The sequence below is a fragment of the Lissotriton helveticus genome, chromosome 1_1 (genome assembly GCF_964261635.1).
Source record: "Lissotriton helveticus chromosome 1_1, aLisHel1.1, whole genome shotgun sequence".
NCBI lineage: Eukaryota > Metazoa > Chordata > Amphibia > Caudata > Salamandridae > Lissotriton > Lissotriton helveticus.
The window spans coordinates 652,175,779-652,197,046 of record NC_136057.1 but is presented as its reverse complement, the minus strand read 5'-3'; the positions used below and the strand labels follow the sequence as shown (position 1 = coordinate 652,197,046).

The 21,268-nt window shown below is 45.7% G+C and overlaps 1 protein-coding gene across 2 annotated transcripts in view; it reads left to right on the top strand.

Annotated features, from left to right (window-relative positions):
• CACNA2D1 (calcium voltage-gated channel auxiliary subunit alpha2delta 1) overlaps window positions 1-21,268 on the top strand; it is a 1,913,432-nt gene that overhangs the window by 1,590,234 nt on the left and 301,930 nt on the right. For both annotated transcript variants that reach the window (XM_078674178.1, XM_078674177.1), the window contains 2 exons: window positions 5,604-5,675; window positions 21,195-21,266. In XM_078674178.1, the coding sequence (XP_078530304.1) occupies window positions 5,604-5,675; window positions 21,195-21,266 (144 nt within the window). The remainder of the gene's footprint in view (window positions 1-5,603; window positions 5,676-21,194; window positions 21,267-21,268) is intronic.

Below are 21,268 nucleotides of genomic sequence, written 5' to 3'. Positions count from 1 at the left end.
ATTCTTAACATACCGATTCAGTAAATTACCGAATCCAGGATGTAGGGAGCACTCAAGTTAGTGCATTCCTCAGTTAAGGATTCGTTATTTACCACCAACTACAAGTTGGTGGTAAATAATGAAAACCTTTGAAAAAGCATTTTTTTTGCTTTTCCAACAGTGCCATGTTGCAGACATACATGCCCTTAGGGCATGTATGTCTGCAACATCTGCACCCATACACAATTGAGGGGTGCAACAGGGTGTCAAAGTGACACCCTGCACCCTTCAATATTTTCCCCCTTTTACCGAATCAGTATTTACCGATTCAGTAATTGACATTCATTCCTATGGGCCTCTAGGCCCATAGGAATGAATGGCAATTACCGAATCGGTAAATACCGATTCGGTAAATACCGAATTTTACAGATTCTGTAAAATTTACAGAAAAATTACCTACATACTATTTACCTATTCTTAAATACCGAATCGGTATGATTCGGTATTTAAGAATAGGTAAATAGTATTTACCTACATCTGGCCGATCTTATGAGCTGGACCTGGCTTATCTGTACGACCTGGGAAACCCAGAAGTTATTATTCTGTGTTGAATTATATTTTAAGTGCTTTAAAGACGCGCAACAGGTACTGCATTTTATAATTTTACCAACTGTTCCCTTGTTTATGTTTTTTTGTTGTGATTTTAATTATGGAGTTTTATCATTATTATTGTGTTTTGTACTGTATTTATTTCTGATGCAACATTTATGGCTCGATTGAGTCGAACAAGGTATTCACTGACTGACTGACAGTGCCAGAGTTAACTACTGCTTCACAAACCAAGCTCAGAGGGTTAGTCTATGAGCTGTGAATCGTGTCATCCTACCCCACCTGAGACGTCACTAGGACCTAAGAGGATTGAGCTACATCTGCAGCTCAGGACTCAACACAAACAAAAGCCTTTCTGCGACCTGACCTGTAGTGAAGAAACTCTTAAAGAATGTCTAGGATGTGTACCTAAAAAGTGAAACAAGATCCGTTGTTTATAATGTTCTTTTCTATGGAGCTCACCAAGGAAAAAAAGGTAGCTTTATTGGAATGTCGGTCGAGGGTGGCACCTCCTTTCAAATACAGCCGGAGTTTGAGGAAGTGAGATGAGGACGTTATGGGAAATTCACTTTACTCATTTGCCAGGTGCCTTTTACATCTATTATTATGAGTGACATACCTAATGCCTGATATATGAACTTTTTTAATGTTCCACATGTCTAATATTGTTAATCGACTTGCATATTTTGATGTTTATCCCCGGCATTTCTCTTTCCTGCTGTAGTCGGAATTTATTATCGAAGAAGTCAAATAAACAGATAAATAAGTGTCCTCCCAAATACAACATTTAAGGTGTCATCGTTTGTATACCCCCTTTTGTGCTACCTTTGCGATTTCGTTCTTCAGCTTTGGGCAATCATTTACCGGTGAATAGCATACGACACTTACATGTGATTGTTGGTCACTTGAAAATACTTGAAGCATAGTGACTTGATCAGAGAGCAACTCGAGGACCTAGTGACCCTCCTGACCAGCTCAGAGGCGGTCGCTCCCCACGCTCCCTGGCTCCTGGCTCCTGGTATCGTAGCGATATCACGCTCCCTCTGCTATTTGCTGCTGTCAGCTGATCTGCACATCGCTCGCTTTGCAGGAATTGCCGCTTGTGATATTGTCTGTGCCTGTCAGCTAGATCGTAGCGCTGCATTAATTTCACATTGCTCCCATTGCCCACATTGTTATTAGGAGCTGCCTGGTACGATAGATAATCTTCACTGTATTTCATTGATCGCATTGCTTAATCAGCCATTTGTGCCCGGTTGTGCCTCTGCCCAGTTCTTTGAGACCCAAATCTCGCCCTGTTTCGCTTTTGCTTTGCAGCCATTTTGTTGTTGTTGTGCCTCGTAGCCCGTCCCTCCGCCCCGCTCCCAGCTGCTCCTCCCTCGCTCCACCCCCCTCCACTATCCACTTCTGACAGATGCTTTTGCGCGCAGCGTTCACGCGCAGCGGACGCGCCCTATGCGCGCCGAAGGCGCGCCAAAGGTAAGCCCGTCTACGCCCGTCCGCGCCTGGACCGCGCCCAGCACCAGACCCCCTGGTCCCCGCAAAATCCACTCCTCCCGCATAACGTACGACTCCTCTACCCTCTCAGCACTCAACCCCGGCCGTCTCCCAGACTGCTACCAAGCCGCCCCAGGACACACCCATGGATCCTTCACCTGCCACTCTTGCAAATTCGACTGCATCAGAACCCACAGACTCCAAACAGAGCTCCGACGTTAACCACCTAAAGTGCATCCTACTCAATACCCGCTCGATCCACAGACACGCCATTGACCTTTGGAACCTACTCGACACCACATCGCCGGACGTCGCCTTCCTTACAGAAACCTGGAAGAATGCCTCATCAGCTCCCGACATCACCATAGCCTTCCCGGACGGCTACAAGATCATCCAAAAGGACCGCACCAACCAAACAGGAGGAGGCATCGCCATCGTCCATAAGAACACCATCCGCATCACGACCAGTTCCGACGATAACCTCACTACCGCCGAACACCTTCACTTCCAGATCCACACCGACCCCAAGACCACACTCAGAGGCACCCTCATCTACAGGCCACCAGGACCCCGCACACAATTCAGCGAAGACATCGCTGATTTCATCAGCCCACACGCCCTCCCCTCCGAGGACTACATTCTACTGGTAGACCTCAACTTCCACCTGGAAAAGAAAAACGACAGCAACACCACCACCCTTCTGGACAACCTGGCCAACCTCGGACTCGAACAACTTGTTGATACCCCCACTCACTATGCCGGGCACACGCTCGACCCAATCTTCACTTCCAGCAAGCACATCTCCTTCAATCACACCACAGCTCTCCATTGGACGGACCACAGCTGCGTTCACTTCAACTACAAAAAGACCACGACCCACAACCTCCCACAACCAATTCCCCGAAGAAACTGGAACAAAATTACCACCGACCTACTCCTCACATCGCTTCACCAAAACCCTCCTGCCAAATCATCGGACCCAAACCAAGCAGCCACCAACCTTACACAATGGATCACCCACAGCGCCGACGAACTAGCACCCTTGAAAAACCATCAAATCAAGCAAGGTAGCAAAAAAGCCCCCTGGTTCAACGATGACCTTAAGAAATCCAAGAAGTTCTGTCGCACCCTCGAGAAAGCCTGGAGAAAAAACCCTACCACTGACAACCTGGCCACCTTCAAGAACGCCACCCGCAAACACCACCAACTGATCCGATCCACCAAGAAATCAGCATTCAAGGATCGACTTGACAACAACGCCCACAACAGCAAGGAACTATTCAACATCGTCAAAGAATTTACCAACCCCCCGCCGGCACCAACGACATCACTCCCTCCCAAGACCTCTGCGACTCCCTAGCTTCATTCTTCCACAACAAAATCGCCGACATACATAACAGCTTTGAAAACCAGTCCGGAGACCAGTCCTCTCCACCCACCTCCGAACCAAACCCGCCCGAACAGCATTTGCGCCTGGAACCCAATCACCACTGAAGACACCATCCGCCTGATGAACTCCATCCACTCAGGATCGCCAACCGACCCATATCCCCACCACATTTTCAACAAAGCAGACTCCATTATCGCACCCCATCTCCGAGACGTCATCAACTGCTCCCTCAACTCCGCTACCTTCCCGAGAAGCTGGAAACATGCCAAACTCAGCGCCCTTCTGAAGAAACCCACAGCAGATCCCACTGAACTTAAGAACTACCGCCCCATCTCGCTCCTCCAATTCCCTGCCAAAGTCATTGAGAAAGCCGTCAACAGCCAGCTCGCCGCCTTCCTCGAATCCAACAAATCTCTCGACCCCTCACAGTCCGGCTTCCGAGCCAAACACAGCACCGAGACCGCCCTCATTGCAGCAACAGACGACATTCGAACACTACTGGACAACGGAGAAACAGTTGCCCTCATCCTACTTGACCTCTCCGCAGCCTTCGACACAGTTTGTCATAGCACCCTCATACAACGCCTCAGCAACGTCGGAATACAAGGAAAAGCATTGGACTGGATCATCTCGTTCCTTGTCGGAAGAACCCAGAGAGTCCGCCTCCCCCCTTTTTAGATCAAAGGCCACAGAAGTCATCTGCGGCGTACCACAAGGATCATCACTCAGTCCCACCCTCTTCAACGTATACATGAGTCCCCTCGCAGCCATCGCGCGCCAACACAACCTCAACATCACCTCCTACGCTGACGACACCCAGCTGATCCTCTCCCTCACCAAAGACCCAAACACCGCCAAAACCAACCTACACGAAGGGATGAATGAAGTAGCTGAATGGATGAAGAACAGCCGCCTAAAACTGAACTCGGACAAAACGGAAGTCCTCATCTTAGGCTCATCCCTCTCTGCCTGGGACGACTCATGGTGGCCACCGGCCCTGGGAACCGCACCCATACCTACGGACCACGCACGTAACCTGGGCTTCATCCTGGACTCCTCCCTCTCGATGACCAGACAAGTCAACGCCGTCTCATCATCATGCTTCAACATCCTACGCATGCTCAAAAAAATCTTCCATTGGATCCCCACCGAAACAAGAAAGACGGTCACCCACGCACTGATCACAAGCCGACTGGATTACGGAAACACCCTTTACGCCGGAACCACAGCCAAACGACAGAAAAAACTCCAACACATCCATAACGCCTCAGCCAGACTCATACTAGACATCCCCCGCCAAGCTCACATTTCCGGCCACCTGAAAGACCTCCACTGGTTCCCCGTCAACAAGAGAATAACGTTCCGTCTCCTCACCCACGCACACAAAGCTCTCTACGACCTAGGACCCGAATGCCTCAACACACGCCTGTCCTTCTACACCCCTACCCGCCAACTACGATCGTCCAACCAAGCCCTCGCTGCAATTCCGCGCATCCATAAATCCACCATGGGGGGTAGATCCTTCTCCTACTTAGCGGCCAAAACCTGGAACTCTCTCCCCACCCACCTCCGACTTACACAGAACCACCTTTCCTTCAGAAAGCAACTGAAAACTTGGATATTCGATAAGTAAAGTACCCCCCTCCCTCAAGCGCCTTGAGACCCTCTGGGTGAGTAGTGCGCTATACAAATCTCTGAACTTGAACTTGAACTAGGAGCTTTTAACATGAAAGTAACAGGTGGATGACATTGCATTGGTATAGTCTGCTGCTGGGCTTCCTGTATTATTCTGCATGCATCACAGAAGATTGAGATAAAACTAAAGACATTTCAGGTGGCAATTTGCAAAAGCTTTTTTTTTATTTTTTATTTCAGTCTGCGGGTGTGTTGCCCATTTTCCAATCACTATTTGAGATCAGTTTAATAGACGTGTTCATGCGAACAGTCACACTTACTTTAGTCTAAAAATGTGATAACAGTGGTAAGTATTTCACTTTAATAGTATAGTTTGGGGTGCAATTTGTGCACCTTTGGAAAGACACATACTTGCTTTCTTTCAGAATATATTTTATTCTATGAAAAATTATACATTTGGTGAATTGTAATATTTGTATTTCTTCTGATGCAGAATCCTAAGTCCCAGGAACCAGTCACTTTGGATTTTCTTGATGCTGAGCTGGAGAATGAATATAAAGTTGAGGTGAGGCATATTCTTGTTTACTGTCTTTAATAATGTAAGCCGCATTTGCTGTTTCAAAAAACAGGTTCATGGCATTAGGAAAAGGAATATCACAATTGTGAAAAATTGTGTCATCGGTTGACTGAGGTGTGAGCCCTGGTCAAGCAACTGCCACAATCCCTTGCAGGGTGAGCCACATAAAGTCACTAAATTAACCTGTGCTTAACCCTGAGTAGCTTGGCACAGACCAGTCAGGTTTAACTTGGAGGCAATGTGTAAATTATTTATGCACCACACAAACAGTAATAAAGTGAAAACACAACAGAAGAAAAATACCAAGCAAATTTTGTAAAACAGATCGAATTTTAATAGAATATTTGGCATTGGAATGACAAAATTCTAATTAGCAGAAGCGGTGTGTTAGAAATTGGGTCTCTTCTTGGCAGAGGTATGCATCTGTGCATGTAGGGACCACAATCCTACTCAGGGTAAGGCAGATACACAACCTAAATTAACCTGTGCTCACCCTCTGGTAGCTTGACACAAAGCAGTCAGGCTTAACTTAAGAGGCAATGTGTAAAGTATTTGGGCACTCTTTAATTACAGTAACACAGTGAAAAGACCACAAAACGATTCTACACCAGTTTAGAAAAATAGAGACTATTTATTTTAGTAAAATAAGACCACAATGACAAAACTTCAATTTAGTATAACTCGAGATGTGAATTTTTAAAGATTAAGGGCCTCATTTGGATGTCGGGCCCGGTCTCACCGACATCCAGGCTAAAGGTCTGACTGCCACATTGCGATGCGGATGGTCAGCCCGCAGACGTCTGGGAGACAGACCACCACCTACACCAGGATCAAGGATCCCATTGTGACGGCGGTCAGACTCCTATTCCTACCATGAGGGTGGTGCATATGCAGGCATCGCCTAGTGATTAGGATGTCGCATTCTGACTGCCTTTTCATGATGGTCCCACTGCAATGGATAGGCAGGGCCCCTGCCTCACTTGGGCCACTTCTAAGTGGCCTGAGGGCACATTCAGTGCCCCCACACATCCATGCACTGTGTGCCAGGTGCCACATGTGAACTAAATGCCTTTTACTACTTACTTGTGCTGTGGCTCTTTTCCTGTGAGGCACAGTGGAAAAAGGAACTTTCCAACTGCCTGTACATCAGTCCTATAATAATAGGATAGTTAGTACCATCGCCTCATTGATAGATGGCCACTTGCCCGTGGCAATGCGGTCGGACGCTTATCTGACCACCATTGTAATCCAGCCCTAAATGTGAAAACAGTGCTTAGAGGTCACTAGTGGTCAAAAGGTTACTTGAGTTCACAAGGGACTGGTAGAAATCCAAAGTTCAGGCTGACCACGATGGAGACCAGATCTGCTACAGAAACAACGTAGGGCCAGCTGAAAAAGTACCTTGTATGGAGCAAAACACCCACATTGAGCAAACGGTGTGTCAAAATGTTCTGCACAATTGCAGAAGGTGGCAAAGATTCAGTGCTGTATTGTCGTTGGACCTGGCAGTCGATGTCGAAGGATCAGCACTGCATCATCATCGAACCTTGCAGTTGTGACCCGGATCATCGTCAAATTGTCACTGTATTGTAGGGCGATTTGTTGGTTTTTCTCACACAGTTGGGTCAATGCGCCGGTTTGTGCTGTAAAACAGCTGCAGTACTGGAGAGCGCAAATAGGCAAGTGTAGGACTCACTGATGGCAGAGTCCAGCACCACCAGCAGAGTGGCAAAAAGTACTTTGTTACCCAGACACTTCAGAAAACAGGAGGCAAGCCAGCAATGCCTTGGACAATCTTGGGTTCAAGGATGGAGAGAGCAGGCCCAACCCCTCTCACAAACAGGCAATAAGCAGCAAACCAATACAGCAGAGCAGGTGGCAAAGTGGCAGTCCCTCCTGTGGCACAACAATCAGCAGGCGAACACAGCAAGGCACGTAGCAAAGTGACAGTCCCTTCTATAGCACTGCAGTTCTTCTTCCTGGCAGAACGTCCTTGGTTCCAGTAGAGTTTAGATTTGGTGTTGTCGGCGGTCCAATACTCATTCTCAAATATGCCTTTGAAGTGAGGGATACATCAGACAGGCCTTTGAAGATCACAAGGTCCCTGCCTTTCCGGCCCTGGCTCCAGACTCCCTACAGAGGTTATTCAGCTCTTTGTGTGGGAATAGGCACAGCCCTATTCCGTTGCAAGTTTCAGCTCCTCCTCCCAAACTACCTCAGGAAAGCCCTTCCTCTGGTGATGGGCAATCAGGATGTAAATATTGCAGCCCTTCTCTCTTTGTGTCACGGTCTAGAAGGAATGCACAAAGCCCAGCTGTCACCCAACACAGACATGTATTCAGAGACAGGCAGAGGCACAAAATGGTTAAAGTAAGAAAATGGCAAATTTCTAACAGTAGCATTTTCAGACTTACAATTTAAAATCCAACTTCACCATAAGTTGTGATTTTAAATTGTGAATCCAGAAACACTAAACCCCATATTGTAATGTGCTCCCGATTGGAAATTATACTTAAAAGGTGTTTAAGCTAATTCCAATGTTAACCTATGGGAGAATGTAGGCCCTTCAGTAGTGAAAAATTAATTTGAGAGTATTTCACTAAAAGGACATGTAAAACTTAAAAGTACATGTCCTACTTTTTAAATACACTTCACATTGCTAATGGAGATACCCAGGACCTACCTTATGCGTGACTAATATGTAATAAAAAGGAAGGCTTGGGCCTGGCAGGTAGCTTAACTGGTCAGGTCGAAATAGCACTTTAAAATTGCTCATACATGCTCAGCAGTGGCAGGCCTGAGCCATGCCTAAAGGGCTACTGAGTAGGTGGCACAATCAGTGCTGCAGTACTACTACAAGCATTAAACTCACAGGCCCTGGGCACATATAGTGCAAATTAATAGGAACTTATGTCTAAATTAAATTTGCCAATTGTGGATAAGCCTATTTTATATTTTTTAGAGAGAAAGGATATGACCTTTAGCACTGATTTGCAGTGGTAACGTGACCAGAATCCTAAAGCGAGCAAAAATTAAGTCAGCAAAACAGGGGGTCAGAAGGCAAAAGTCAGGGAACCCACACTAAGGATCCCAGGTCTAACACGGAGATATCGATTTTCAAAGATGTAAAGTGGTAACTGTGGAAATATGGTCTTGCTGGACCAATTTCAAATTCACAAGTTTAGATTGACTGTGATGGAGCGCATTTGCGGAGCATTCCTTGGATCAGAGTCAAAGACTCATCACGTTGCCGAAGCGATGTGTTGATTCCGACATGTGGCACGGCTGAGGTGCGAGGTTTTGTTGCATGAACATCGAGGATACTATCAAAGGGGCTCCAGATGTGAAGTCCAATGTCGAGAATGCAGTGCCCAGGGGGGATAATGCGTCGGTTCCAAAAAGCTGCTGTCAATGAGAGAACATAAGGCCTGCGCTGTTTTGCCATTGTGCAACATTCCGTCCATCATCTTGAGTGTTTTGCTGTTCACCCTATGTGGGAATGGTATACCCAGCCATGGGTCCCGTGCTCACAACGCCACTGGAGTCAAGCTATCCTGGCTGATGACGGCTGATAGCCAGATACCGGTCCTAGGATGCTCGGTTCCGGTCCAGGGAAGACATGGCTTGGAGGTACGGGCCGGACTGTTCTCATGAGGCACAGGGTCAAGACTGATTTGCATATGGCCATGTCTGAACTGGGGTGGCGTGGTGAGAAAAATAACAATGCATTAAACCCAGATCTGTAACTGGGGATGAATGTTTTGCCATTGTGCAACATTCCGTCCATCATCTTGTGTGTTTTGCTGTTCACCCTATGTGGGAAGGGTATGCCCAGATGTGGGTCCCGTGCTCACTATGCCACTGGAGTCAAGCTATCCTGGCTGATGATGGCTGATAGCCAGAAACCGGTCCTAGGATGCTTGATTCCGGTCCAGGGAAGACATGGCTTGGCAGTTTGGGCTGGACTGTTTCAATGAGGCACAGGGTCAAGACTGATTTGCATATGGCCATGTCTGAACTGGGGTGGCGTGGTGAGCAAAATAACGATGGTTTAAACCCAGATCTGTGACTGGGGGTGAATGTTTTGCCATTGTGCAACATTCCGTCCATCATCTTGTGTGTTTTGCTGTTCACCCTATGTGGGAAGGGTATGCTCAGACGTGTGTCCCGTGCTCACTACAACAATGGTATCAAGCTATCCTGGCGGATGACGGCTGATAGCCAGAAACCGGTCCTAGGATGCTTGATTCCGGTCTAGGGAAGATATGGCTTGGCAGTTCAGACTGGACTGTTCCCATGAGGCACAGGGTCAAGACTGATTTGCATATGGCCATGTCTGAACTGGGGTGGCGTGGTGGGCAAAATAACAATGGATTAAACCCAGATCTGTGACTGGGGTTGAATGTTTTGCCATTATGCAACATTCCGTCCATCATCTTGTGTGTTTTTCTGTTTACCCTATGTGGGAAGGGTATGCCAAGACATTGGTCCCATGCTCACTACGCCACTGGCTGATGATGGCTGACAGCCCGAAACAGGTCCTAGGATGCTTGATTACGGTCCAGGGAAGACAAGGCTTGGCAGTTCGGCCTGGACTCTTCCCATGAGGCACAGGATCAAGACTGATTCCGTCCATCATCTTGTGTGTTTTGCTCTTCACCCTGTGTGGGAAGGGTAGGCCCAGACGTGGGTCCGGTGCTCACTACGTCACTGGAGTCAAGCTATCCTGGCTGATGACGCTGATAGCCCGAAACCGGTCCTAGGATGCTTGGTTCCGGTTCAGGGAAGACATGGCTTGGCAGTTCGGCCTGGACTGTTCCCATGAGGCACAGGGTCAAGACTGATTTGCATGTGGCCATGTCTGAACTGGGGTGGTGTGGTGAGCAAAATAACAATGGATTAAACCAAGATCTGTGACTGGAGGTGAATGGTTTGCCATTGTGCAACATTCCGTCCATCATCTTGTGTGTTTTGCTCTTCACCCTATGTGGGAAGGGTATGCCCAGACGTTGGTCCGGTGCTCACTACACCACTGGAGTCAAGCTTTCCTGGCTGATGATGGCTGGTAGCCATAAACCGGTCCTAGGATGCTTGATTCCGGTCCAGGGAAGACATGTCTTGGCAGTTCGGGCTGGACTGTTCCCATGAGGCACAGGGTCAAGACTGATTCGCATATGGCCATGTCTGAACTGGGGTGGCGTGGTGAGTAAAATAAGAATGGATTAATCCCAGATCTGTGACTGGGGTGAATGTTTTGCATTTTGCCATTGTGCAACATTCTGTCCATCATCGTGTGTTTTGCTGTTCACCCTATGTGGGAAGGGTATGCCCAGACGTGGCTCCCGTGCTCACTACGCCACTGGAGTCAAGCTACCCTGGCTGATGACAGCTGATAGCCAAAAAACGGTCCTAGGATGCTTGATTCCGGTCCAGGGAAGACATGGCTTGTGCGTTCGGGCTGACTGTTCCCATGAGGCACAGGGTCAAGACTAATTTGCATATGGCCATGTCCTAACTGGAGTGGCGTGGTGAGCAAAATAACGATGGATTAAACACAGATCTGTGACTGGGGGTGAATGTTTTGCCATCATGCAACATTCCGTCTATCATCTTGTGTGTTTTGCTGTTCACCCTATGTGGAAAGGGTATGCCCAGACGTGGGTCCCGTGCTCACTATGCCACTGGAGTCAAGCTATCCAGGCTGATGAAGGCTGATAGCCAGGACCAGTCCTAGGATGCTTGATTCCGGTCCAGGGAAGACATGGCTTGGCAGTTCGGGCTGGACTGTTCCCATGAGGCACAGGGTCAAGACTGATTTGCATATGGCCATGTCTGAACTGGGGTGGCCTGGTGAGCAAAATAAGAATGGATTAATCCCAGATCTGTGACTGGGGGTGAATGTTTTGCCATTGTGCAACATTCCGTCCATCATCTTGTTCTGTTTTATTGTTCACCCTATGTGGGAAGGGTATGCCCAGACGTGGGTCCCGTGCTCACTACGCCACTGGAGTCAAGGTTTCCTGGCTGATGACTGCTGATAGCCAGAAACCGGTCCTAGGATGCTTGATTCTGGTCCAGGGAAGACATGGCTTGGCCGTTCGGGCTGGACTGTTCCCATGAGGCACATGGTCAAGACTAATTTGCATATGGTCATGTCTTAACTGGAGTGGCGTGGTAAGCAAAATAACGATGGATTAAACCCAGATCTGTGACTGGGAATGAATGTTTTGCCATTGTGCAACATTCCGTCCATCATCGTGTGTTTTGCTGTTCACCCTATGTGAGAAGGGTATGCCCAGACATGGGTCCCGTGCTCACTACGCCACTTGAGTCAAGCTATCCTGGCTGATGACAGCTGATAGCCAGAAACCAGTCCTAGGATGCTGGATTCCGGTCCAGGGAAGACATGGCTTGGCCTTTCGGGCTGGACTGTTCCCATGAGGCACAGGGTCAAGACTAATTTGCATATGGTCATGTCTTAACTAGAGTGGCGTGGTAAGCAAAATAACGATGGATTAAACCCAGATCTGTGACTGGGGTTAAATGTTTTGCCATTGTGCAACATTCCGTCTATCATTTTGTGTGTTTTGCTGTTCACCCTATGTGGGAAGTGTATGCCCAGACATGGGTACCGTGCTCACTATGCCACTCGAGTCAAGGTATCCTGGCTGATGAAGGCTGATAGCCAAACCAGTCCTAGGATGCTTGATTCTGGTCCAGGGAAGACATGGCTTGGCAGTTTGGGCTGGACTGTTTTCATGAGGACCAGGGTCAAGACTGATTTGCATATGGCCATGTCTGAACTGGGGTGGCGTGCAAAATAACGATGGATTAAACCCAGATATGTGACTGGGGGTGAATGTTTTGCGATTGTGCATCATTCCATCCATCATCTTATGTGTTTTGCTGCGCTGAGGATGCGCCACGCAGTTATGGCGAAGCAGCGTTCTGAAGCGCTGCAGTGCGATGTGGGTCTTTATGAAACATCTCATCCATGCAGCAGTGGTGATGCGTCAGTCCCACTCTCGTTTGTGCTACACAACGGAGGAGATGCATCGATTCTGCAGGATCTACAGAGGCTGGCAGAGAACTTTAAGCCCACGTCCAAGGGTCCAGGACTGGGGTGACACCACTTGGCAGTGTAGAATCACAGATAGCAGAGCCCAGGTACAAATTCAAGAATGTTATATCCCTGAGGCTTCAAATCAGGAGGCCAGCTAACTAGCCCTTGTAGTCACTCTATCTTCTGGGTGCAAGAGTTGCAGGTCTAGTACTTTCAACCCAGGCAAGAGGGCAGGGGGGCAGCAGAGAAGCCAGCAGTTTCTTCCGAGCAGCAGTCCAACAAAGTGGCAGTCCTTGTAGCAGCACCACAGTCCTTCTTCCTGCCAGAGCATTCACAGGTCCTGAAGTGAACTGAAAGCTTGGTGTCTTTGGTCCTTCATTTATACCCTGGTACCCTGGTTCTCAAAGCTGGGAGAAGCTTCTAGACAAGGCCTTTGAAGTGCATGGAATTCCCTTCCTTCCCTGCCCTGGCTCCAAGCTGGCTGAAGCGACAATGCAGGATCGTTAGGCCCTTTGTGTGAAGGCAGAGCACAGGTTATTCAGTCGTAAGTGGAGCTGGGCTCAGCACTGCCGCCCCCATGCTGCCACCAGATTGCCTTTCAGGCACACTTAATCCCTCTATTGTGTTACTGTCTAGTAGAAATTCAGAAAGTCTAACTGTCAGCTACACCCAGTCATGTGACACAGAACAGGCTATAGGTACAAAAGGGCAGGAAAATTCCATATATCTGAAATTGGCATTTTCAAAAATGGAATGAAAAATGTGACTTTACGATTAAATAGGGGTTGTCATTCCATTGTCATAGGTACTAAACGTGAGATATCTACCTGCTCTCAATTAGGAATTACAGCCTATTGAATGTAATAAGACTGTTCCAATGTTATCCTAGGGTAGGGGAGGCCTCCCATTAGTGAAAAACCCATTTAGGAGTTTTTCACTACAGGACATGTAAAACAAAAGTACATGTCCATCCTTTTAATTACACAAGATCCTGCCGTATGGGTTACCTAGGGCCTACCTTAGGGTTGACTTATATGCAATAAAAGGTGAAATAAAGGCTTTAGAAAGGGTGTTTAAATGCAAAGTTGACATAAGAGTGTGACTCTGCATTCTGGCTGCAATAACAGGACTTGGACATGTTTTAGAGGGCTACTTATCTGGGTGGTACAATAAGTGCTGCAAGCCCACTTGTGGCATTTAATTTACATGCGCTGGGTATACAACTCTGCAAGAGACTTATAAATAAATTTGATTAGCCAATTATGTGTATGCTAATCAAACCATATTGTAGGTGAGTGAGCACAAGCAATTTAGCACTGGCTAGCAGTGGTAAAGAATAGACTCCTAATGCCAACTTTAACGAAATCCAGCACAAATTTGAGGTAAATAGGCAAAAAGGTTGGGGGAAGACCACCCTAAGCATGTCAGGTCTAACAGCGAAGTTTCCTTAAGTATGCCTTTACAGTAGTAGGATATGCTAATTTACATCTTACTGCAAAATGGGTACATTATAACATTGAACAGGTAATTTTGAATAGAAGGGCTGATTCACCGAACCTCCTAGAAAATGCCAGAGATACCTTTGTCATGGGTTATATTTCTGACTCGCCATGATTCACAAAGTACTCCAGAAGTAGTCCTGGGCATTTATGCAGAGTTAGATTTCCAGGAATAATTATTTAATTATGACATTTCCACCATTGTTCTTAATCTTGTCAATTGAAAATAAATTATCTATAATTGTGGAGACGACTTTTCCCCTTTGTTTACTGAAACATTATGCTTGTTTGGATAGCTTTTATGATCTCCCTTTTACATATTTGTTTCAGTCTTTCATTGGAGTAGCTTAAATTATATAAATGATGTGAAAAACTACATTTGTAATAGTTTTGAATACCCAATAAACGAATGACTTTGTGGATGTTTAGGATGGCGACCCCAGCTCCTCTGGGAATATCCTTATCTCTATCCTAACCCTGAGTTTACAACAAAGAAAAAGCTGTGATACTTGCATAAGAGCAATTTACAATTCTAAATTTCCTTGTATTCAGATTGCATGAAAAGGGACTTGTAATGTTAAATCAGGAGTGGTTTTTGGTCCATCTAAGTTACACTTAAGGATAAAGAGCTATTCAGAGATCACACAGTAAATTATCAAGCGAAACCTTGATGGTCTCAAGCGTGGCTTTAAATTTGCAACAATCCATAAATTAGGTAAGATAGTCTAGAAGACAGTTTTCCCAAACAAATTACATAGGACCAATCATTGTAGTTTTTGATATTTGGGTATTATCAAATTATTAGTATGAACAGAAAATATAGTGCTATCATTTATTTTTTGACTGATTTTTGACTAAAGCGAGACATGAATTCAGTAAACCTTGAACATACTTCATTTTGCCATTGGTTAATGTATTCTTCACTGATTTTAGAATTGGCTACATTTGCTTAAAGGGCCTGATGATTCATGGAAGACTTTTAGTTCTACATTAAGGTCCCCACATGAATGCTATTACCATAGACGATGCTATGTGGGATAATTGCATAAACTAATTTTTGATGTGCGATACTAAAGTAAATTTAAATTGTAATCTACCTGTGCATTTTAGAAATGGGCTAAAAATGTTGGGCAGATTACGTACTTCAGATAAAAATCTTGGGTTGAACGCACTGGATGAATTTTCTCTACACTCAACACCATGTATACACAGCAAGTTGGAGTGCATTTGTCCCTGGGTGTGCTCTAGGCATTAGTTAGCTGCTTATTTCTGTGTGCTAGGACTCCCAAATGTCTGTCTCTCTCAAACCGTCACTGTTGTAAACATGAAGCTGATAGGCATAGGTAAGGAATATGATTGTGCCAGATACAAGTCATAAAGTGAATTACATTTAAATGTAGTTGAGGAAGGAAATCCCCCCTATGACCTTAAAAGTAAACACATTGGAGGAAGATGCCAATCTTGCTTCTTGCGGCCTGTTGGTAGTGAATACTCCGATCCACCACACTGGTCTATCATGTAAACCCAACAACCTTTGAGCTCTCTCCAGAAGGATGCTATACCCAATGGTAGCACTACAATACTAGCCACATATTATATTGATATTTAATTGCTCAGACGCACAGATAAAATGAATGCATGAGTTGGGGGGAAATATAATTCCTTTTCACAGATACCAAAACGTTTCATAGAAGAATATAAATTGTTAGTAATTTGATGGCACATGGCACAAACAGATATTGAAGTCAGACACTATGAACGGTTGCAGTAGACAAATATAATGTGTGCAACATTATATGTAATTTACCAAACTAGTAAGTGAAATTCAGAGTTCCTAATTTTATATATTACTTAATACTTGGAAAGGAAAGGTTTGCTTTAACTCCAGTTAAGTAAAGTTGTTATGCTATGAAATGCTGTGTTATGGTATAAGTTCTCAGAATACGAGGAATGTGTGCGAGCAGGATTATTGCAGATTGGAGGTGTCCGGGTGGTTGGTCAAGGGAGATGCAACTGTTGAGGTGGAGGGTGCCTAATGTGTGTAGTGGCTTGAAGTGTGTATGAGTAGTTAGAAATGAGCGTGTTCATGTATCGGGAGTCAGTGGAGCTCCCTGAGGAATATGCAACGTGACATCATTTGTGCTGCAACGCGTGCGATTACAGCACGGTTATTACATTGACCACGTTGTTACAATGCAAACCATTACATCACAAGTCTTTTCTACAACTTGCTGTACGGGGCATGCTGGACTTAGGAATAGTATAATTTACTATTCCAACTCCAGTGTGTGCAACAGTAGGGAAGGTGTTGGAATAGTAAATTATCATATTGCTTTGTTTAGTGCGCCCCAACAACTGCGTTGTATTTGCATGCGTTGTAGCACATGCAATGGAAATGCTGTTTCCCCTCCCTGAGGTGTTGTGAAATGTGAGTTCTGTGTGGGAGATTGACAATGATTTGGGCTGCAGAGTTCTGGATGGTTTGTAGGGTTTGCAGTGACTACGGTGGGAGTGACATATTTCTTGCTGATGCTTGGAAGATATTTGAAGATCTTTCTCAGCATCTTCATGGTGTGGAAGCAGGATGCAGTGATGGCATTGACTTATGCGGTCATATCCGGTGTGAGTCTGAGTTCCACTGGCCACCAGCTGGACTACCATTGTGAGGTGTTCTTGTGGAAGATCACTACTTCTGTTTTCTTCTTGTTGAGCTTGAAATAGATGGGTTATATGGGATTATGTAAGCGGTGAAGAAGGCGAGGCGAGCATTGAACCCTCAGGCACTCCACAAATAGGTTTGTGGGCTTCCAAGTAGTAAGGTGCCAGGCTGACAGTTCTATGCGTTCAGAAGGAACAGATCCAGCGGAAAGAGGATCCTTTGATGCCAATCTTGTGCATGTGCCTGATGAGGATGGAGTGTGAGACCATGTCAAATGCTGCCGAGAGGTCCAGGTAAATGAGTGCTGCCATGTCTCCTCTGTCAAGGATCATGCAGATGTCACCTTTGGTAGCAATGAGTATTGTTTCCCACCTACTCTTACAACGGTCCTTAAGCCTTCAAACAACATGGCTTGTCTTAGATGGCGGCATGTTGCTGTCCATTAGGATATTTTGAATGCCATTAGTTATGACTTACACTTACTTTTGAATCTAACCAGTGTTTCAATATGGATTGCAGACATCTTAGATGCTCCCTGGCATTGGCTATAAAGAGTAGGCCTGGGCGAGGCTAGTGGAGTTTCACTCTGTGGAATTTCCCAGAGTTGCCAAAAAATTCCACTAAATTATGCTGAGTTCCATGAGCAGGCAGAGTAATTATATGTAACTGGCTCCGGTGCATCTGTCCTTGTGTAGAAGCTGCTGTTCTCAATGTTTGAAGCTTATTTTTCCCTGGGAACCCCAGGATCGACAATGGTGGGTATAGGCGTAACATATTAGCCTCTACTGGGCTGTTTAAGTAGGACACACCTTATTCCGGGGCATGGCTAAGGTCTGGCCTCTGTCCACCAGTTGCCTCGCGGGGATGGAGGTGGCATTGCTGTATACTGTGCTTTGCAGCCACAGTATTACTTTATACCAGGAATCGGTGAGCAGTTGCTGGGCAGCTTAGTAGGAGGACTTCTCAAAGTTTCTATAGCTCCTGGGTGTGCAACATCTGAGAGATGTGGTGTGAGAGTTGACTAAGCATATATTATTTTGTGTATATCTGTGCATAAGCACAAAACGTTATACTTCCTTATTCATATTAATCTGAAACCGAGCGTCTCACACATTTACAAATACTTTCTCCTAACAGCTCAAAGAAGCAGTTTAGTTCCGGCTGATTGTGACCAGAGGTGAACACAAGTACAGCTCATCGTACCAGCATCTCAGAACACCATAAACCCGTGAACATGGCTATCCAGACACTGGAAGCTCGGTGTCCTTCAATAAGGAACACACAGACAACCCTGGGATGCAGCACTGATAGTCACTGTTTTCACTCTGTAGTATACTATTTCAGCAGTATTTATCTTCCATCAAAGCCCAGTGCCAAGTTTACACACCTCACAGTCCTTCTAATTCTGCACACGTGTGTTACACTCAAAAAGCACATATTTCAGAAAGTATACCTTTGATCCTTGCCTGTGGATGCTCTTACTGGACTCAAGGCTGTCACTGTCCTCATTGGTGGTTTGAAACAGAAACTTCCGAACCCTTGATCACGTCTAAAGACATTCCCCACGATGAGGCTTGGATGAAGGGCCCAGCATGAAGTGAAGTTTGGGACGCAGAATGTCCACTTCCACCGTGTCTGTCAGAGCAAGGCATTGATTGCCCTGGAACTGAGACTGAGCATGGACACATGTGGAGGACACCATCAAACCAAATTTCACATGACGTGAATTGAAATCCCGCAGCATGTGCTCCTCCACTTGTGCCCTGCTCAACTCTCACCTAGCTGCAGAAGCACACACTTTCCACATGGGGATTCCCTGGAGGAGGGTGGGGCCTGAGCTATGGTGAGAGAGGCTCTGTCACTCTCACAGAAATTGGAGGAGGTCCATGTATTAAAGGGTCCCACATAACCTACCTATGATCCCATCTCACCAGAACAAAAACATCTTTATGTGCAGCACGGTGTGTGCCAGGGACTGAGTAGTGAGTTCCAGCTTTGGCCAGGTATAATGCACCTCGCTTCAGGGATACGTTTGTTTACACCTTTAACTGCAGCAGCACACCCAACCGGTAAACCACAGTCCGCCGGTGGTTAGCAGATTTTTTTTGTCAAACTTTGTGCTCCAAGTGGAGTGAGGGGTAGCACAATTCTGTGAACTCTGCAAGCAGAGTGAGGTTTACTGCCCACCCCTAATAAAGCGCAAGGATACTGACTGGATTCCCTCTATTAGAAAGTCCTACAAGATGAGCTTGCATAAAGCCAAAAGGTCTTGTTATAAACAAAGTTGGTAAGATTTAAAGGATGCTTGCTCTGTTTCAGATTCTACTAGATTTTGATTGTTGGTTTCCAGAGGTGCTCATGCCTCTGTTCCTGAACCTACTAACTGTATAGCACCAATTGAATGGTAAAAGCACTTTAGGTCCCTATATCATGACTGTGCCCTAGTTTTCTCTGAGGGATCACCTATTACAGTAGGTCTTCTGAATCACTCCCCTCTATTGTTTGATCTATTTGATGTCACAGCCATCCTGACTACTTTTAAAAGTGGCAGGGCTCCTGGGCCTGCCTGATGGCAATCTAGTTCACATTTTTGTGCACAATCAGATGCTTTCCTGAACACTTAGAGGTGTGCAGAAGTGGTACCATTCATAAAAAGGGTGACAGAAGTTCTCCAGCCAGCTATAGATCTATTAGCTTAATTGACTGCATACAAAAGGACTTTAGTCGCTATTCACTATGTAAGATACAGGACTGGCTCACTGAGAATGATATTTTAAGCTTCTTTCATACTGGGTTCAGAGAAAAAACTTCTACCATTGATAGAGTTTTTTGTTTTATTATAGTGGAATACAGTTTTGATCGGCAGAGGCAACCTTTATGTTTCCTTTGTGAACCTAAAATCTGCTTTTGATTTGGTTCCCAGATTCAGGTGTTGGCAAGTCCCACGCAACAAAGGCATGCCACTGGATATTCTGTCCCTAGTCATACATTTACATGAAAACAACTATGCATGAATACATCGGGGAGCACAAAGCCAGCTGACTGAGAGGATCCCCATTTCCAAAGTGAACCGACAGGGATGTGCTATGACCCCCACTTTGTTTACATTGCATTTAAATGACATTTTGCCGTTTCTTTCCCCAGTCTTCATCTGATGCCCCTTCTCTAGCTAACATGAAAATCCATATACTTCTTTTTGAGGATGACACCCTATTGATTACAAAAAACCCAAGCAGTCTTCAAAAATATTTGAACAGCTTTTCTGAGTTCTGCCCTGATCATGGATCAGAGGTTAATGTTGCAGAAATAAAATTCATGTTTTTTAACCAGCATAAAACTCATAAAGCAAAGCTAGTTTAAGTCAGAATGCCACTAGAGTGGGTGGATTTGTTTTACTATCTAACTATACGTACTTACTATACCTACAGCCCCCATGGAACAGGGGTTGGCCAGGGTATTTTGTTTTGGAGGGGGCAGCCTAAATACTCTTAGCCATGCCATTGCATGCCTTGCAGAATGCGTGCAATGGAATGGAATAAGAAATAGTTAAACGCTCCGAAAAGCCACTCTGCTTTACTGATCAGGCCCCTGCAGTGGGGAGGGCCCTACCATTCAAGGGGCCCCCATTGAGCCAATTTGGCACAGAAGTCCATCCTTTTGGGCTATGTCACTGGGTGCAGCTGGTCTTGCTTGGGGATCATGTAGCTGGTGGGGATGGCTATAATGATGTCTGAAGCAGAGGCAGGGTTTTGTCATGTTCCTTGAGGAAGAACAGATCTGGAGCTTGATCTCCATGCCGTGTTTTGTGAGTGATCAGCTATTGAAGAGCATGCTTGAGAGTATCGAGTGTTGTGTGCATGGGGGTTGATCTCTGTGAGCAGCTCAATGGTTAGTGTATATGTGAGTGAGGTACTGTTGGTGCTGGAGTGGTGGATGTAGGGTGTGGAGAATTCCTGGGAATTTTTAGGAGGCACATGTGAACCCTCCCTGTGTGTTGTGTGGTGTGGCAGAAGTGCTGCCAGTGGTGGCCAGGGGTGAGAGCACAGAGAAGTGCTCCAGTGTTGTGATGGGTAAAGGAAGACCAAGGTTTCTGATTCTGAGCACTGTCCAGGTGCAGATGGACGTACACAGGACTAAATTAAATAAAGAATTACAAGTGCTTCCTGTGTCCCTTTGTTCAATACCTCTTAATCTAAATTTTGTCTATAAATTACATTATATTCTATTCTTGGGGCAGTGGTGAATCAAACATTAATTAATCCTTTCATTCATTTTTTCAATTTTAGATCCGCAATAAAATGATTGATGGATTAAGTGGGGAGCTAACATTTAAAACACTTATCAAGTCTCAAGATGAGGT